This window comes from Cercospora beticola, chromosome 3 (genome assembly GCF_033473495.1).
Source record: "Cercospora beticola chromosome 3, complete sequence".
NCBI classification, from domain to species: Eukaryota; Fungi; Ascomycota; class Dothideomycetes; order Mycosphaerellales; family Mycosphaerellaceae; genus Cercospora; species Cercospora beticola.
In genome coordinates, this window is record NC_088937.1 from 2,907,856 (window position 1) to 2,921,428 (window position 13,573).

A 13,573-nucleotide genomic window follows, 5' to 3' on the forward strand; every position below is an offset into this window, starting at 1 on the left:
GAGGCGGTTTTCGCGGGACACAACTTCTACGCTCTCAGTAGGCCGATGAGCTGTATGTAGTGTTCAAATGAATTGCAGTCAATGATGCGCGGCGTGCGGTGGAAATGGTGTTGGGATTCTCGTTTCTCGCTGTGTACCAGCAACGGCAGACTGGCGGGAGAGAAATGTCGGACCTCCGTTCGCTGACAGACGCTGCCATTGCGTCACAGGGAAGTGCAACACTCCGACACATCTCACGCCCACGCGCCTCACCGCATCGACGAGCACCTGAGACGGCGCAACCTGCGATACATCCGCAATCCACGCCACGACAAGACACGCGTTACATACGCAACTGTCCAATTGTTTGGACAGCAGCCTGCCTACCGCATCGGGCGCATCGCGACTGCCAAGACATCTGCCGGGCCCTCCCGTTTGTTTTGATTCTGTGTTGACTATCGCGACCACCACTTCGTCTCAAGTCTACGCGACATCCACCATACTTGACTTGTCTCTACAGCACCTCTTACTGCGCGCATCGCGATCGCATAAGTTACGCGACTCCGACTATACCACATTTACCGGGGTTTTATCCTACCGCCTACCACCATGTCGACCTCGTGGCTTCAACGGCAACGCAAAGCCCAACTGCTCGAACTCTCGGAACAAGCGGGCTTGAAACAGTACGCCCACCACTGACATACGGCGTTTGTGAAGCTAACGGTGGTACAGAGATGAAGATACCCGCAAAGACGATATCGTGGAGTCCTTGAACGAATACCTCCAGACCAACTCCACGCGTCTGTCGCGTGAGCCTGCATTTTCCGGCTACTTTGGTACACGCGCCACACCAGGCAGGCCACGCGCAAGCGCTAGCGAGTTCCTACCTGAAAGTGTAGGCGAAGTGGTGGAGGAAGTCAAGAGTGTGGTGAAGAGCAGAGGACGGCGTCCAACAAAGGTCAAGCAGGAATCCGAGTAAGACGACACCGCATCCACGACGCGTGTTGACCATACTGACAGAAGTGCAGAGATGACACAGGCATTCTTTCGTCTCCTGTGCAAGCCGTGGTGGCTTCTGCGAGCAACGCTCTATCGCCCGTCACGTCTGCCTTGTCCCCATCAACCCAGCTGAACCCACGCACGCCCGGTCTGCGTGGTGGTGCTCGCAGGCAGTCTCAGCTTCCGGGACCGCCATCGCCAGCCGCAGTGGCAGAACTCGCAGAAGACGCCTCCCGTGAGGTTGTGACCAACTTCAAGGATCTCTACAACAGATCTGGAATCGATGAACAGATCGCGAACTTGCGCGAAATCCTTTCGGGCGTCCAAGGAATTCACCTTACGGTTCTCCTGCTGGAAGCCATTGCTCTGCAAAGAAAAGTATTCCCATGGGACTATGCGTTCTCCATTCCAGCCACCGCCATCACTCCAGCCAGAGCAGTGTACCTTCCCAATCTGTTCATCCTCCTCACATCCCTCTACTGGTCCACCACCCTGACGTGGTCGTTCGCATCGATCTTCGTGCCATTGTTGTTCGCCTACTTCTACAATCTCACGATCCGGGATGTCAAGCGTGGCAATGTACGCGTTGCTGTTGCCAGATACGCGGCAGATCCCATGACGTACAATTTGGTGAAGGCACTCGGCACCTGGCTGGTGTTCAAGAAAGGTGTCACCTTTGGCGTGATCGACCCCGAGACTGTCCTGCGCATCGAACAGGGCATTTGGGGTGGCTCCAACGCTCTGTTGATCGGCGCAGGACTTGGGGCAATTGGCGCTCTGTACGAAGCGGCACAAAGGCGTGCTGTGTCTTAGACCCAGCTGGCCACGAGTTGCCATGCAGCAATTGGTCAGTCTTCTGCAGCAGGACTAGCTGGACATTAAGAGCAAAAGAAGAATGCTCGAGCAACAGATCTGATTTACGACTGGAGAGGTTTTGAAATTTGGAATACGGTTGGTAAGCTTGTGGGAGCTTGTACAGAGGAGTTTGACAATTGGAGATCATCACGATGTTTGGAAAGTGCGCTCGCTGGCGTTTGACAGGTCGTTGTCCTGATTTGACACATTGAGATATCCAGAGGTTTCGCGAGACTGCAATGAAATGATTTCTGCTTTCAACACGCTCTTGGGAACGGTTTGCCTCCTGCACGCGAGCGCCAAGTTTGAAGTTGCCGGATGCGGAATCCAGGCACTTCCCTGCAGGCTCGCCTCGATACTCATGCATGTCAGACGATCAGTGTCAAGCAGAAGTTGCAGAGCTTCAGTCTCCACGGCTGGAAGCATAGCTATGGCCACCGTTCGACTGCTCTCATGACCTCGGCAAAGTTCGACTGTCCTCCCCACCACCCCACTAACATGAGAGGTCCATACATGTGATATCAGGTTGGCAAACGACGTCAAGAGGATAGCAAATATTCAGACTGTGCGCAAATTCGGGACAACAAGCACTTCGACACAAGGCTTGTCAATCATTTGATAATCGAACAAGACCAGACTTCCAAGACCATAACCACAGAGCACTGCGTACCTTTCCTACAATGGCAACCACGACAGGAGATGAGAGCAGACATGACAATCAAATCATCCTCTTCACCTTCCCCGAATCTGTCTATGGTCGAAGAATCGTTCGCTACCTCAACCTCCGCCAAATTCCCTTCACTCAAATCCGCGTTCCACCAAATATGCCTCGACCCATCCTCTCTGAAAGACTAGGAATTCATTATCGACGCATTCCCGTCCTCTCAATAGGACGAGACATCTACATCGACACGCGTCTCATTCTCCGCAAATTAGAATCTCTCGACACAATCGGGGACCCATCAACTCGTCTCGGAGCCAAAGACTCCTTCGGAAGTGGAATCGAAGATATCCTAGAAGAATTCATCATCGATGGCGGACCATTTTGGCGTACTGCCGGCTTGATTCCCGTAAATTCTCCTTTGATGCAAGATCCAGTTTGGGTGAAAGATCGATTTGATGGGAGTGGAGGGCAATTCACCAAGGAGAAATTGTTGCAGTTAAGGGAATGGAATTTGAGTCAGGAGAGGTTGTATTTTGGGATGGTGGAGAAATTGTTGGGGGATGGGAGGAAGTGGTTGCTTGGTGGGGAGGGGCCGGGTTTGGCGGAGATTCATGCGGGGTGGGTTTTTGATTGGGCGATTAGTATGGCGGAGGGTGTGCCGGATGGGAGGTATGCGGCGAAGGAGGACTTGAGGAGGGAGTTGGGTGAGGAGAGGTTTCCGAAGGTGTGGAGTTGGGTGAGGAGGTTTAGGGAGGTTACTGCGGAGGGTGAGCAGAGGAATCTGGGCGCGGGTGTTTTGGGTGAAGGGAGCGATGCTGAGGATGCTGTCGTTGAGAGGATTTTGAAAGCTCAATTCACGGAAGCGGGCGACCTCGAATTCGATGCGAGTGATGTGTTGGGGCTGAAGAAGGGCCAAAAAATCAGCATTTCGCCTACTGACTTTGGCTTCACGCACAAAGACGAAGGCAAGTTAGTGGGACTGACGAAGGATGAGGTGGTGATCGAGAGTCCGGTGCCCAAGGAGCAGGGCATCTTGCGTTTGCACTTCCCACGATTCAACTTCAAGGTTCTGCCGGCAAGCTAAGGACTTTTGGGGCACCAGGCGTGATAATGATGGCTGGACCGGGTAAGAGAATGTCAAGAAGATTGGCGACACGTTCTTGAAACCTCCAATGGACAGATTACGCATGACATGGGTGCGTACCAGTTCTTAGAGGATAACGAGCAAATGTCAGATTGCGACGGCCTCAAAAGCGATTGGGGCTCAGCATTTTACTTTACCTTCAAGAAAGGCTAGAAGATGAAGAGTATACGAAGTGAGTTGACACGATGGCCGGGGAGTTTTAAACAGCAAAGCTCGCGTTCCGTCCAGTCGTTTGACGGGTCGCTGGGTACGATGCTTTACGAGCCAGTGCAACAGAAGAGCAGAGCGAAAATGGAGAATTTGTACGTGCAGCGCACGTAACGCAGCTCCGTCCCAGAGGAAACATCTGAAAATGAAGAGTGGCGAGTGCGGGATAGCGTTCACATTCGCTGTTCCTACCAGCTTGAATGTTGCTTGTGTTTGTTATGTAGCATGTACAGCAGCAGCTTCGGCAGAGCTTCTGAGGGCATAAACACTGTATTGAAGCCCGGGAGGAGCTCACCGTCGAAAGTCCCTGTAGATCCCATCATAGGTCTCAAATCGTCTTTCCCCTCTGTCGTGAAGTTGAACGCCGAGATAAATGCAGCAACCCCGTGAGAAGACGAGGAAGCGGAGACCGTAGTCCACCCATGCCCTCTGACTCGATGGCCATTGTTTCAAAGTTCCCGTGAACGCCGTCACAAAATGCAAGCTGGAGCTGACTTTTTTCTTCCCTGTTGTCCAACCCAGATCATCCGAAGTAGGGGGTAACAGTAGTAGTAATGCCACAGTCAGGCAGGTAGGCAGGCCAATCGTTCGTCATCACGAGATCAAACTCGTATCCTTGCCTGAGAAATCTCTCAAAAGCGCCACATGCTCGTCCATACGCAGGAATTGAATCATCAATCGCTCCTCAACTTCTCGCCAATGCATCAAAGCGTCTCGCTCGGGTTGGGTGAGCGATTCCTCTTTCGTATTCATCATCTCGGCTTTCTCCATCAGGCCACGATACGTCTCTCGCTCGCTGCCCATACGCTGTAGGATGCGTGCCATGCCTTGGTAAGTCTGCTGCAGCAGGAGGTTGGCGACGCGGTCTTGATCGTGATACCATAAGTAGATGGCTCGACTAGGCTGGCGGGAGTTGTCTTTGGGAACCTCTTGGCCTTCCACGAGGCCGGCAAATTGAAGCTGGGTGAGGATAGCACGTACGTCTTTGACGCGCATCATGAGCCGAGCTGCAATGTCTTTCTCGTCGAGGCGTCCAACGTCGCGAAGCATGCGAACGATCATGGCGTGGACTCTGGTGAGACGAGCCTTGACTGTCTCGTCGATGTCGTGGGCAATGAGCGCCTCGGTCAGTGAAGGAAAGTCGACTTTCCATTCGCCACGACCGGCGGCGCCGACACGTCGACAGAATCGCGTCGAGTGTTCCGCCAACAGTTTGAGATGCTCTTCGATAAGAGAAAGCACTTTGTTCTGGTCGCGGTACGACATGAACCCATTCGTTGGCGCATCGTCATCGTCGTCTTCGGAAGGCAGTTCCATCTTGATGCCGATGTCGCCCCAATCTTCCTGGTTCTCTTGATCAACAGCGCGCTTCTTGCCCTTCTTCGGCTTGTCACGCTCGGCTGCTGGTTTGTACAGATGAGCTGCATCCTTCAGATCAAGGCCAAGCGTGAGGTCTAGGGGTGCCCACGTCTTCAGTACCTCTGAGACATCCATTGTAGTAACAGAAGGAAGTCGGGCCTCCTGATCTTCCGCATCCTGTTCTTCGTGGATGTCATCGTCACGAGCCTTGATCTTGGCCTCGAGAGCTTGTAGTAGAGCTGCATATACTGTAGCGGTAACGCCACCGAAGTGAGCCTGGGCAAATTGCTCGAGCCGCTGGCTGCGATGAGCGACGGGGTATTGCGCGAAATTGACCGCCAAGATCAAATCGCTCTATACAGTGTCAGTAACTTGAACCCTGCAAGAGGGTGATTGGCACAACACAGTACCGGAAGCTTTGGAACAGATTCGTCCGCATCGATATCTTCATCACGATGAATGCCATTTGTCATTCCACCATTCAGCTTGGCGCGCTTTGCAGCATGTTCGTTCAAGGCAGCACCTGGCCGCTTGATCTGGCCGCGAGATTCGGCATCGCGGGTGGCGGAGTACTCGTCGGCCTCTTGACGTTTGCGCTTGAGTGTCTTGACAGCGGCCTGGAACTCGGCTTGCTTCTTGCCACCAGTGATCTTACCGTCTGGGAACTGTTCACTGATGACGACAGCTTCGATCTGAGCTTGAAGATCCGCGGCTGGCATATACGCCTGCTTCCCTCGTTTCACCAGAATGCCCGCCTTCAGCAGTGTGCGCAGAGTGTTGTGGAATTGACCAACAGTTGCGACCTTGTCGCCGGCCACTTTGTGAGCGTCCGATGTTCCGTTGACCTTGACAGCTCCGTTTGCATAGCCGTTGCAGCTCTCATACCCACTGTCCCGCTTCGAGGCTGGCGCAAAGTCGAATGCCTGCGCGAGGTCCCCAACTCTGGCATGTCCGAGCTCCACGAGATTGCTGACGATCTTTGCTGCACCATCGCCGTAACGTTCGGCCGCGAGGGCTGTTATGAGGGAAGCACGTATCGATCGAGCCGGGTTGCGCCAGTCGGCGTGGTAGTATGTCGGGCCATCTTCGAGCTGGTGGTAGAGGACGATGTGTTGTTGCAAGAGGACGACGAGGGCCTGGCGCATCTGCCGGGCGGTGATGTGCGGGAACTCGCGACGCAGTTCATGGAGGGTGCGGCGGCCCTTCTGGGCGAGGGTCGAGAAGATTTGCTTTGCGGGCGGTTAGCGGACAAGCCTGCGACGAGACATTGCGCGGGCGCTGGCATACGGAGGCGAGCTTGCCGCAGGAGTCGTTGACCACGAGGGTGCACAGTTCTTGGAGTCGCTGCGTGGTGGGCGTTGTCAGTCACATTCCGCAGCAGCAGCAAGAGCGAGTGGCTTGCGGCGGCGGTCGTCGACTATGTATACCTTGCTCATGGTGGACGATGGAACTCTGAGGACCTCTCACGTCGTCAGAGTTGCGTGTTGCTACCGACGATGTCTTTGCATTTGCGCGACGAGGGATCTCGCTCGTCGTCAGAGGCAGCGGTTATGACTGCGCAGTAAGTCTTCGCGAAGTTCGTCGTAGGCTGGTGGGTGACCGTCTCCAGCAGTGCGGGCACAAAAGATTCATCCGCACGGGCGCTGCCGAGTCGACTGACGGTGGTTGGCAGATTTCGTGGCAGGCATGAACAGTCAATTCACTTGGAGATTGCACACAACAGCTCCTCACTTATATAGTCCATAACAGTCAATAGAAACTCAACAATCATTCAGTGCTATTGTCGAACGCAAAGTGTACGACGATTGTGCGCCCACGGCTATGTGCAGCCGGACCACGACTTTCCTTGCTTACCTATTCGGCCGACCTGACGTCTCGGAATACTTTGAGCTTTTGCAGAGGCCGACCAACGTCAACAACCCATTGCACCCTCCCCACCGCCGACACCACCCGCGAGGGCCCATCACCACCATGATCGCGCGCTCTGCTATCTCCCGGCAGGCTCAGCGTGCTGTCCGGCAATCATGGACCCAGTCTACTAGGGGCTACGCCGCTGCCTCCGGTTCTTTCCAATACCAGACTGCCGACTCCAATGGCATCAAGATCGCGAGCAGAGATATCGCCGGCCCCGTCTCCACCGTCGCCCTTGTTTCCCGAGCTGGTACTAGATACGAGACCTGGCCTGGTCTTGCAGAGGCGCTGGACCGATACGCGTTTAGGGTGAGATGAGGACTGTTGGGATATCGAAGAGGAGAGTGCTGATGAGGACATGTACAGAGCACCGAGCGACGATCGACTCTCCGGATACAGCGCGAGTCGGAACTGTTGGGCGCTGAGCTGCAGAGCTGGCACGGCCGCGAGAACCTCGTGGTTGGCGCTAAGTTCTTGCGCGATGACCTCCCATATTTCCTCGAGCTCCTGGCTGAGGTCGCGACTTTGACCAAGTTCCAGCGTGAGTGCATATCACGAATTGGGAAGGAGACAGGGTACCGCAGAATTGACACCTCATAGCACACGTTATTCACGAGGAGATCCAGCCACTCGCCGAGATGAATGTCAAGAAGCACCTCGCAAACACTGTTGCTCTTGCTACCGAAAGCGCCCACGGTCTAGCCTTCCACCGCGGCCTTGGCGTACCCGTCGTCCCAACCTCTTCTGCCGCTATCAGGAAATACGTCGACGAGGGCACTCTGAGCGACTACGCTCAACAGGCATTCTCCAAGCCAAACTTCGCCATTGTGGGTAACGGTGTTGAGTCGGGAGAGTTCCAGAAGTGGGTTGGCGAGTTCTTCTCAGACGTTGGAGACTCACCTGCTGGTGCTCTCAAGACTGAGCAGGCCAAGTACTACGGTGGTGAGGAGCGCATTGCTCACGGCTCTGGCAACACCCTCGTCCTTGGTTTCCCAGGATCAAGCTCTGCTACCGGCGCTTTCTACAAGTCCGAGATCGCAGTCCTCGCTGCCCTTCTCGGCGGCGAGTCCAGCATCAAGTGGACTCCTGGTTTCTCTCTTTTGGCCAAGGCTAAGGCCGACACACCACTCCTCAAGGTCTCCACCAAGTCACATATCTACACTGACGCCGGTCTTCTGACCGTGACCCTCGATGGAACTACCCGCGATATCAACCAGACTGCACCAAAGGTCGTTGAGGCACTGAAGGCCGTTGCCGCAGGTGTCAACTCCGAGGACCTCCAGAAGGCCAAGGCTCTGGCCAAATTCAAGGAGCTCGAGTACGGCGCATCAACACAAGCTGGCATTGAGCTCACTGGTGCTGGCCTTGTCCGCGATGGCAAGCCATACCAGATTGACAGCGTTGCATCAGCGATCGATGGCGTCACAGCAGAGAAGGTGCAACAAGTCGCTAAGGAGGCTCTTGAGAACAAGGCTTCCGTAAGTGCTGTTGGAGACCTTTATGCTCTGCCTTATGCTGAAGAGTTGGGACTTCGTGTGTAAATATCCTGTCATCGAACAAAGTTTCCTTGCGAATTCAGGCGCACATAGTGAGCTGTAACAATATATGAAAGTTTCATGTCTTTCTTTTCACTGTGATTTGTGCTGTTTGCTCGAAGTTGTTGACTTGGTCGTGTCTTGAAACGCTCAGTTTGGGCAAATCACGTGTTCTCGCCAAAGCTTCTTCGACCTTTCAACGACAGCTTGTCCGAGTTATGCCGAAGCACCATTGAAGACTGAACACCACACCACACCTCGCACCTCAACACACAGCACATCAAACTCCGACACAATGGTCTTCGCGTGGAAAGCTGCGGGTATCACGTATGTCCCGTCGTCCTAGACCTCGTCTGCTCCTGCCGCGCGCAGGGCGACATACTCCTGGAACGTACGACTGCTAACGCTATCTGCGCTCGAAACAGCTACAACCGCTACATCGCCGTCGCTTCGCGCGTCGTCCGCCGCTCGTTGAAGGAGGAGAAGAGGTTGCAGGCCGAGCGCCGAGGAGAGATGGACTTGAGGTTTGCCAAGTGGGAGGTGAGTTGAACGACTAGGCACGGCTGCGGGAAGAGGATGGGGAAGGAGAAATTGAGGAGACAAGAAAGAGGAGGAGCATGAAGAATGGACGGATCGCTTCTCAGAGAGGCGAGAGAAGGAATAGAACTGGGTATGGAAGTGGACATATGCTAACGAGAGACTTTGTTCGCAGAACGGCAAGCAGCAGGAGATGAAGAATGTTGCCGACGCCAATGCTGAAGCTTCAGCGCAGCAGGCATCGCAATAGACAGTGACGATGGAAGATCGCGAAGTGGCACAGATGTGAGGAGCTGAGACGCAAGGCTCAGAAGGACTGCGTCAGAAGAGACCGCAGAGAGCTGTGAGCTGGACGAGAGCTTCTATCTCCAGGAACAGAAAAGGACACCTGTAACATCTGTATATAAAGCTGAGGAATCGATGGTTGTGTGCTAATACCTGTCTCATTTGGTGACACTGATTATCACTGCCACTATCCACTGGCGTGATGTTCCTACACATTGTGTAGACATTTGTCGGTAGCATTAGCATGTGTATTGTCGACACGGGCCTAGCGTAAAGCATAGCGCTAATGGATGTCCACTGAATACGAGCAGAGATGCCTTTTACCACGATCACTTTGAAAGTGACGCCTCACAGACTGGTTGTGCCAAGACTTGGTTGGTGGAGCACCTCTGCCAGCGCTTTGACTCCGTCGCAACTGTCTCGCTTTTACAAACAACATGCCAGTCACAAGTTCACGCATGTGCACATGGTCATAGGATGCCTCTCGAGGATGACGACGATGCACTTGCCAAAGGTAAGGTCAAAGCGAAATACTGGCTCACATCAAGAAAATGTAGAGACTGACTGACCCCCACTTCAGACCTCTCTGTTCACCCGAACGGGGCACCTGATAACGCCACCGCAGCGACTTCAAGACTGCTCCAAGAAGCACAAGCAATGATGGATCAACAGCAACGGCGGCCTTCCGCTTTCGTCAGCCACAGAAGCGTTCAAGATGTCACGTCCAATTTCATTGCTGCAAGTGGCCAGTTGAAGGCGGGCGAGTTGGTAAAGGATGAGTACTTCACGTTGTTTGAAGCGGTTGGTGCTCTCGAGGTATGCAAGTCATTTCGACATTGCCTCGCGTGTGGCGAGATATTCGCAGGCTGACCCAGCCTTGGCAGATCATGGATCCGAAGATGGATAGTGGTTTCGTTGAGCCCACCGACACGTTCGAGCCGGAGTGGAAGGTGATAGATGAGGACGAGATAGGTGGCGAAGAAGTGAGTGTTACTGTCGATTTGCGTATATGTCGAAACGTACTGGTCTGACGATTGAGAAGGCCCTGTGGATTATGGACGAGCTTATGAGGTTGGAGATGCTTTTCCATGAAGGGTGAGTTTCAGCAGAGATCATGTCTGATCGAAACCAAATCGCTAATATTGTCCCACAGATATCCTCTCTCACAGAATGTCTTCACTTCATTACACATATTCCGATTGGTTGATCCGGGCAATACTTACCCTTACAATCTGACTTCATCGAAAGGAAATCCTTCTGTCACACAAAGGATCCTTCGAATATACTGCCTGGCTGTGGTAAAGTCCTGTCAGCTGGTACTCGAATGCATTCAAGCCCAGACGTACTACGAGGAGGAGGATTTCGTGACCTACCTCTTTGGCAGGGAACTATGCCCTAACATCAGTGTTGACGAGGTCACTCAGTCGCTATCTGATATCATCACTGAAATGCTGGAGGACTGCAAGAAGGATCAGAGCGAATTCGAAATCGGGCTCGCAGTGGCCCTTATACAACGACTCGAGATCCGCTACCATCTACTCTGCAGTTTGGAACGGATTCCAGAAAGCGCAGCAACCGTGTCATACTGGACCCGACTACGAGAACAATTCAACCAGGCTACATCGAACCATACTCTGGGGAAAGCTCTCCCATCTGCGTTCTCGCACAAAGTGCAACGTCAACTCGCGTCAAGCACACCACCAAGACCAATGCCAGAAATGACATGGGAAGAAGCTCAACAGAAGTGGATTCGTCTATGCGACGATATCCTTGCTGGGTACAATGTCACAGCATCTGACAACGTCAAGAGTCCTCATCTCCTGCAATCGGCAATCTGGAGCTTCTCAAGTAGGAACCCAGCTCCCAACACATTCGCGCGCGCTAAGCTCCAAGAATTGATCACCTCTGACGAAAAAGTTGCGGAAGATGTATCACATTTCGATCTCATGCTCGCAGATATCCGAGAGCTAGTGTTGCCCCAAGACCCTCTCGCAGATCCAGCCAGCTTCATGGTAGAGGCGACGCACGATATACGACATCGAACATCTCGAATCCTCGAAGATTTCATGATTAAAGCATTCGGCGAATATCTCAACCTCTATCGCGTAATCTGCCAGAACCGTGATAGGATGCGAAGATTATTCACGCAGTCGATCACACTGTTTGACGAGATGGAGGTCCTTGCGCTCGAGGCTGACGATGAGATCATGAAGATCACTTCTCCCCAAATCGCATCGCCGGAACAGTCTGAGGCATACTATGCAATCTGGACCTGGACCAGGATGTACAAGCTGCGTCTGGTTCAATGGAGCATCCAGCTCGGATTTGAGTCCGACTTGTACCAGGATGATGGCGTCTATCAAATGTATGATGTGCTCACATCGGTATTTGCACAGATTGAGAAGTCCACTCGAACGAGCATTTTGTCTGCGATGGCACAGGCCAAGAGCAGGAAACGGCATACCTCGCTCGTGGCGCGAGAGAACAGCATTAGGTGGCTATCAAGTTTGCAGCAAGAAGCACACGCTCAACAGAACCTGGCTGTGGTGCTTGCGACTTTCTGGGAGTTCCTGTCGAAAGTGGACCTCCTCCCACTGGCCGAACAACGGCCTTATCACAATGAACAACGACAGTATGAGGCGAGAATGAAGCCTTTCATCAAAGTGCAGTATCAAGTCATACCGAGCCTTGATGACTTACGAAAGTGCAAATCCAATCGAGCAGCGCATGCTTATAATCCGACAGAACTCCAATCACATTTAGAGGCGATAATGGGTTTCTCGAGAAATGCTTCTCATCAGCGGACGATTCTCGAGGAGCTGAAGCAGGTGAGAGATGCGACTCCCAAGGAGGATTCGTTCCGACTCCAGGAACTCAAGCATCTCGAAGCAACATGCTGGGCGGTTAAGATCGCTCTCGGACAACTTGTCAGTATTTGCAAGAAGGCCGGGAAAGAGCATGAGTCGAGCCCTCGGCTATCACTGAAGGGAGTGGTGACGGTGACATTGCCCGAGGCCAAAGAGAGGAAGCATGTGTGGTGGGTTGTGCCGAAGATCGTCGAGGTAGACGCACCTTGATATAATCAATCTGAAGATGAGGAGAAGAGATCTACTCGCAATGATACCGAGATGAAGGTGGCAGTGTGCATGAACACATTGATCGCCCCCATCCGATGCTTCCTTTCATCTGGTGCTGGAGATCACGGATGGCTGTTCCAGATTGATCCAATGTACGTGCAGCCTGCAGTCAGCTGGGTGCGATCCCAGTGCCAAGGAGGTATCGTGTTTGGCGCCATATCTGTTCGGCAGGCCTTTCGCCGACCACTCTTGTCATTGCACATGATACCCAACGCCTTGATGAGTGATTCTCTAACAGCCTCGGTGGTAACACGAACAGATCTCTGTGCACCACGCACGCCATGTTGGTGTTTCATACTAATCACAGTGCTTGTCATCATGTAATGACTCCACGGGTTCTTTTCCGATGCCCTACCAGCACAACGGTACGACAGGTAGTGCGATGCTTCGAACAGCCAATTGCTGCGCACAAAATCGCGGCGATCGTGCCGGCCTATGCGGACGTAGCACAGGTGGTAAGATCAAATCTGCAAGTCCTCGTCAGATGTCGTACGGAAGTGTAGTCCTCGTCATCACGTCACAAGGGAGGAAATTCCTGCCTCCAGTGTCTCCATATTCGTCTTCAAAATGATGCATTGATCAGGTTGACGTCTAGCTTCATGCACGTCAGATGCTCGCCACGATCGACATGGACGGGCGAAAGCGAAGGAGGATGATCTGGAGCAATCAAGAGGAAAAGAGGCCTGCTCGAAATCGGTGGTGTCGTACAGGGAATGTCGGTCGGGAGCAGATACCCCCGTTGGGCTCTAGCCGCTTGTGTTCAGTGCTGCAGTGGAACGAGAACAACGACGCACGGTCGCAAGAAGCTCGATATCCCGAATGTCTCCCAACATATGCATCTGTCACTGAAGGCTTGTAGTAGGAGAAGCCCAATGGCTTGCAACAGGACCGACAGCTGAAGGTCGAATTTGAGTTGAGAAGGTTGCACTGACAGCTGCTTGACTCGCGGCAATGCCGCACC

At 53.3% G+C, this 13,573-nt stretch overlaps 6 protein-coding genes across 6 annotated transcripts; 5 read left to right on the forward strand and 1 right to left on the reverse strand.

Annotated features, from left to right (window-relative positions):
• Window positions 1-588: 588 nt before the first annotated feature.
• On the forward strand, window positions 589-1,791 carry RHO25_005116 (uncharacterized protein; the record flags this gene model as incomplete). The annotated part of the gene is made up of 3 exons (XM_023596022.2): window positions 589-662; window positions 712-954; window positions 1,008-1,791. The coding sequence occupies 3 exons, from the start codon at window positions 589-591 to the stop codon at window positions 1,789-1,791; spliced, it is 1,101 nt and encodes a 366-aa protein (XP_023457926.1).
• A 722-nt stretch (window positions 1,792-2,513) lies between these two features.
• On the forward strand, window positions 2,514-3,581 carry RHO25_005117 (uncharacterized protein; the record flags this gene model as incomplete). Its single annotated transcript, XM_023596023.2, has 1 exon — window positions 2,514-3,581. The coding sequence occupies one exon, from the start codon at window positions 2,514-2,516 to the stop codon at window positions 3,579-3,581; it is 1,068 nt and encodes a 355-aa protein (XP_023457929.1).
• Window positions 3,582-4,442: 861 nt separating this feature from the next.
• On the reverse strand, window positions 4,443-6,643 carry RHO25_005118 (uncharacterized protein; the record flags this gene model as incomplete). The annotated part of the gene is made up of 4 exons (XM_023596024.2): window positions 4,443-5,561; window positions 5,618-6,436; window positions 6,495-6,551; window positions 6,635-6,643. 4 exons carry the CDS (start codon window positions 6,641-6,643, stop codon window positions 4,443-4,445), a joined length of 2,004 nt encoding a protein of 667 aa, XP_023457928.1.
• Window positions 6,644-7,028: 385 nt separating this feature from the next.
• RHO25_005119 (uncharacterized protein) lies at window positions 7,029-8,659 on the forward strand (the record flags this gene model as incomplete). Its single annotated transcript, XM_023596025.2, has 3 exons — window positions 7,029-7,427; window positions 7,485-7,659; window positions 7,719-8,659. 3 exons carry the CDS (start codon window positions 7,029-7,031, stop codon window positions 8,657-8,659), a joined length of 1,515 nt encoding a protein of 504 aa, XP_023457932.1.
• Window positions 8,660-8,948: 289 nt separating this feature from the next.
• On the forward strand, window positions 8,949-9,440 carry RHO25_005120 (uncharacterized protein; the record flags this gene model as incomplete). Its single annotated transcript, XM_023596026.2, has 3 exons — window positions 8,949-8,980; window positions 9,079-9,193; window positions 9,366-9,440. The coding sequence occupies 3 exons, from the start codon at window positions 8,949-8,951 to the stop codon at window positions 9,438-9,440; spliced, it is 222 nt and encodes a 73-aa protein (XP_023457931.1).
• Window positions 9,441-9,952: 512 nt separating this feature from the next.
• Window positions 9,953-12,552, forward strand: RHO25_005121 (uncharacterized protein; the record flags this gene model as incomplete). The annotated part of the gene is made up of 5 exons (XM_023596027.2): window positions 9,953-9,989; window positions 10,056-10,291; window positions 10,360-10,458; window positions 10,518-10,570; window positions 10,629-12,552. The coding sequence occupies 5 exons, from the start codon at window positions 9,953-9,955 to the stop codon at window positions 12,550-12,552; spliced, it is 2,349 nt and encodes a 782-aa protein (XP_023457935.1).
• Between the last annotated feature and the right edge of the window lie 1,021 nt (window positions 12,553-13,573).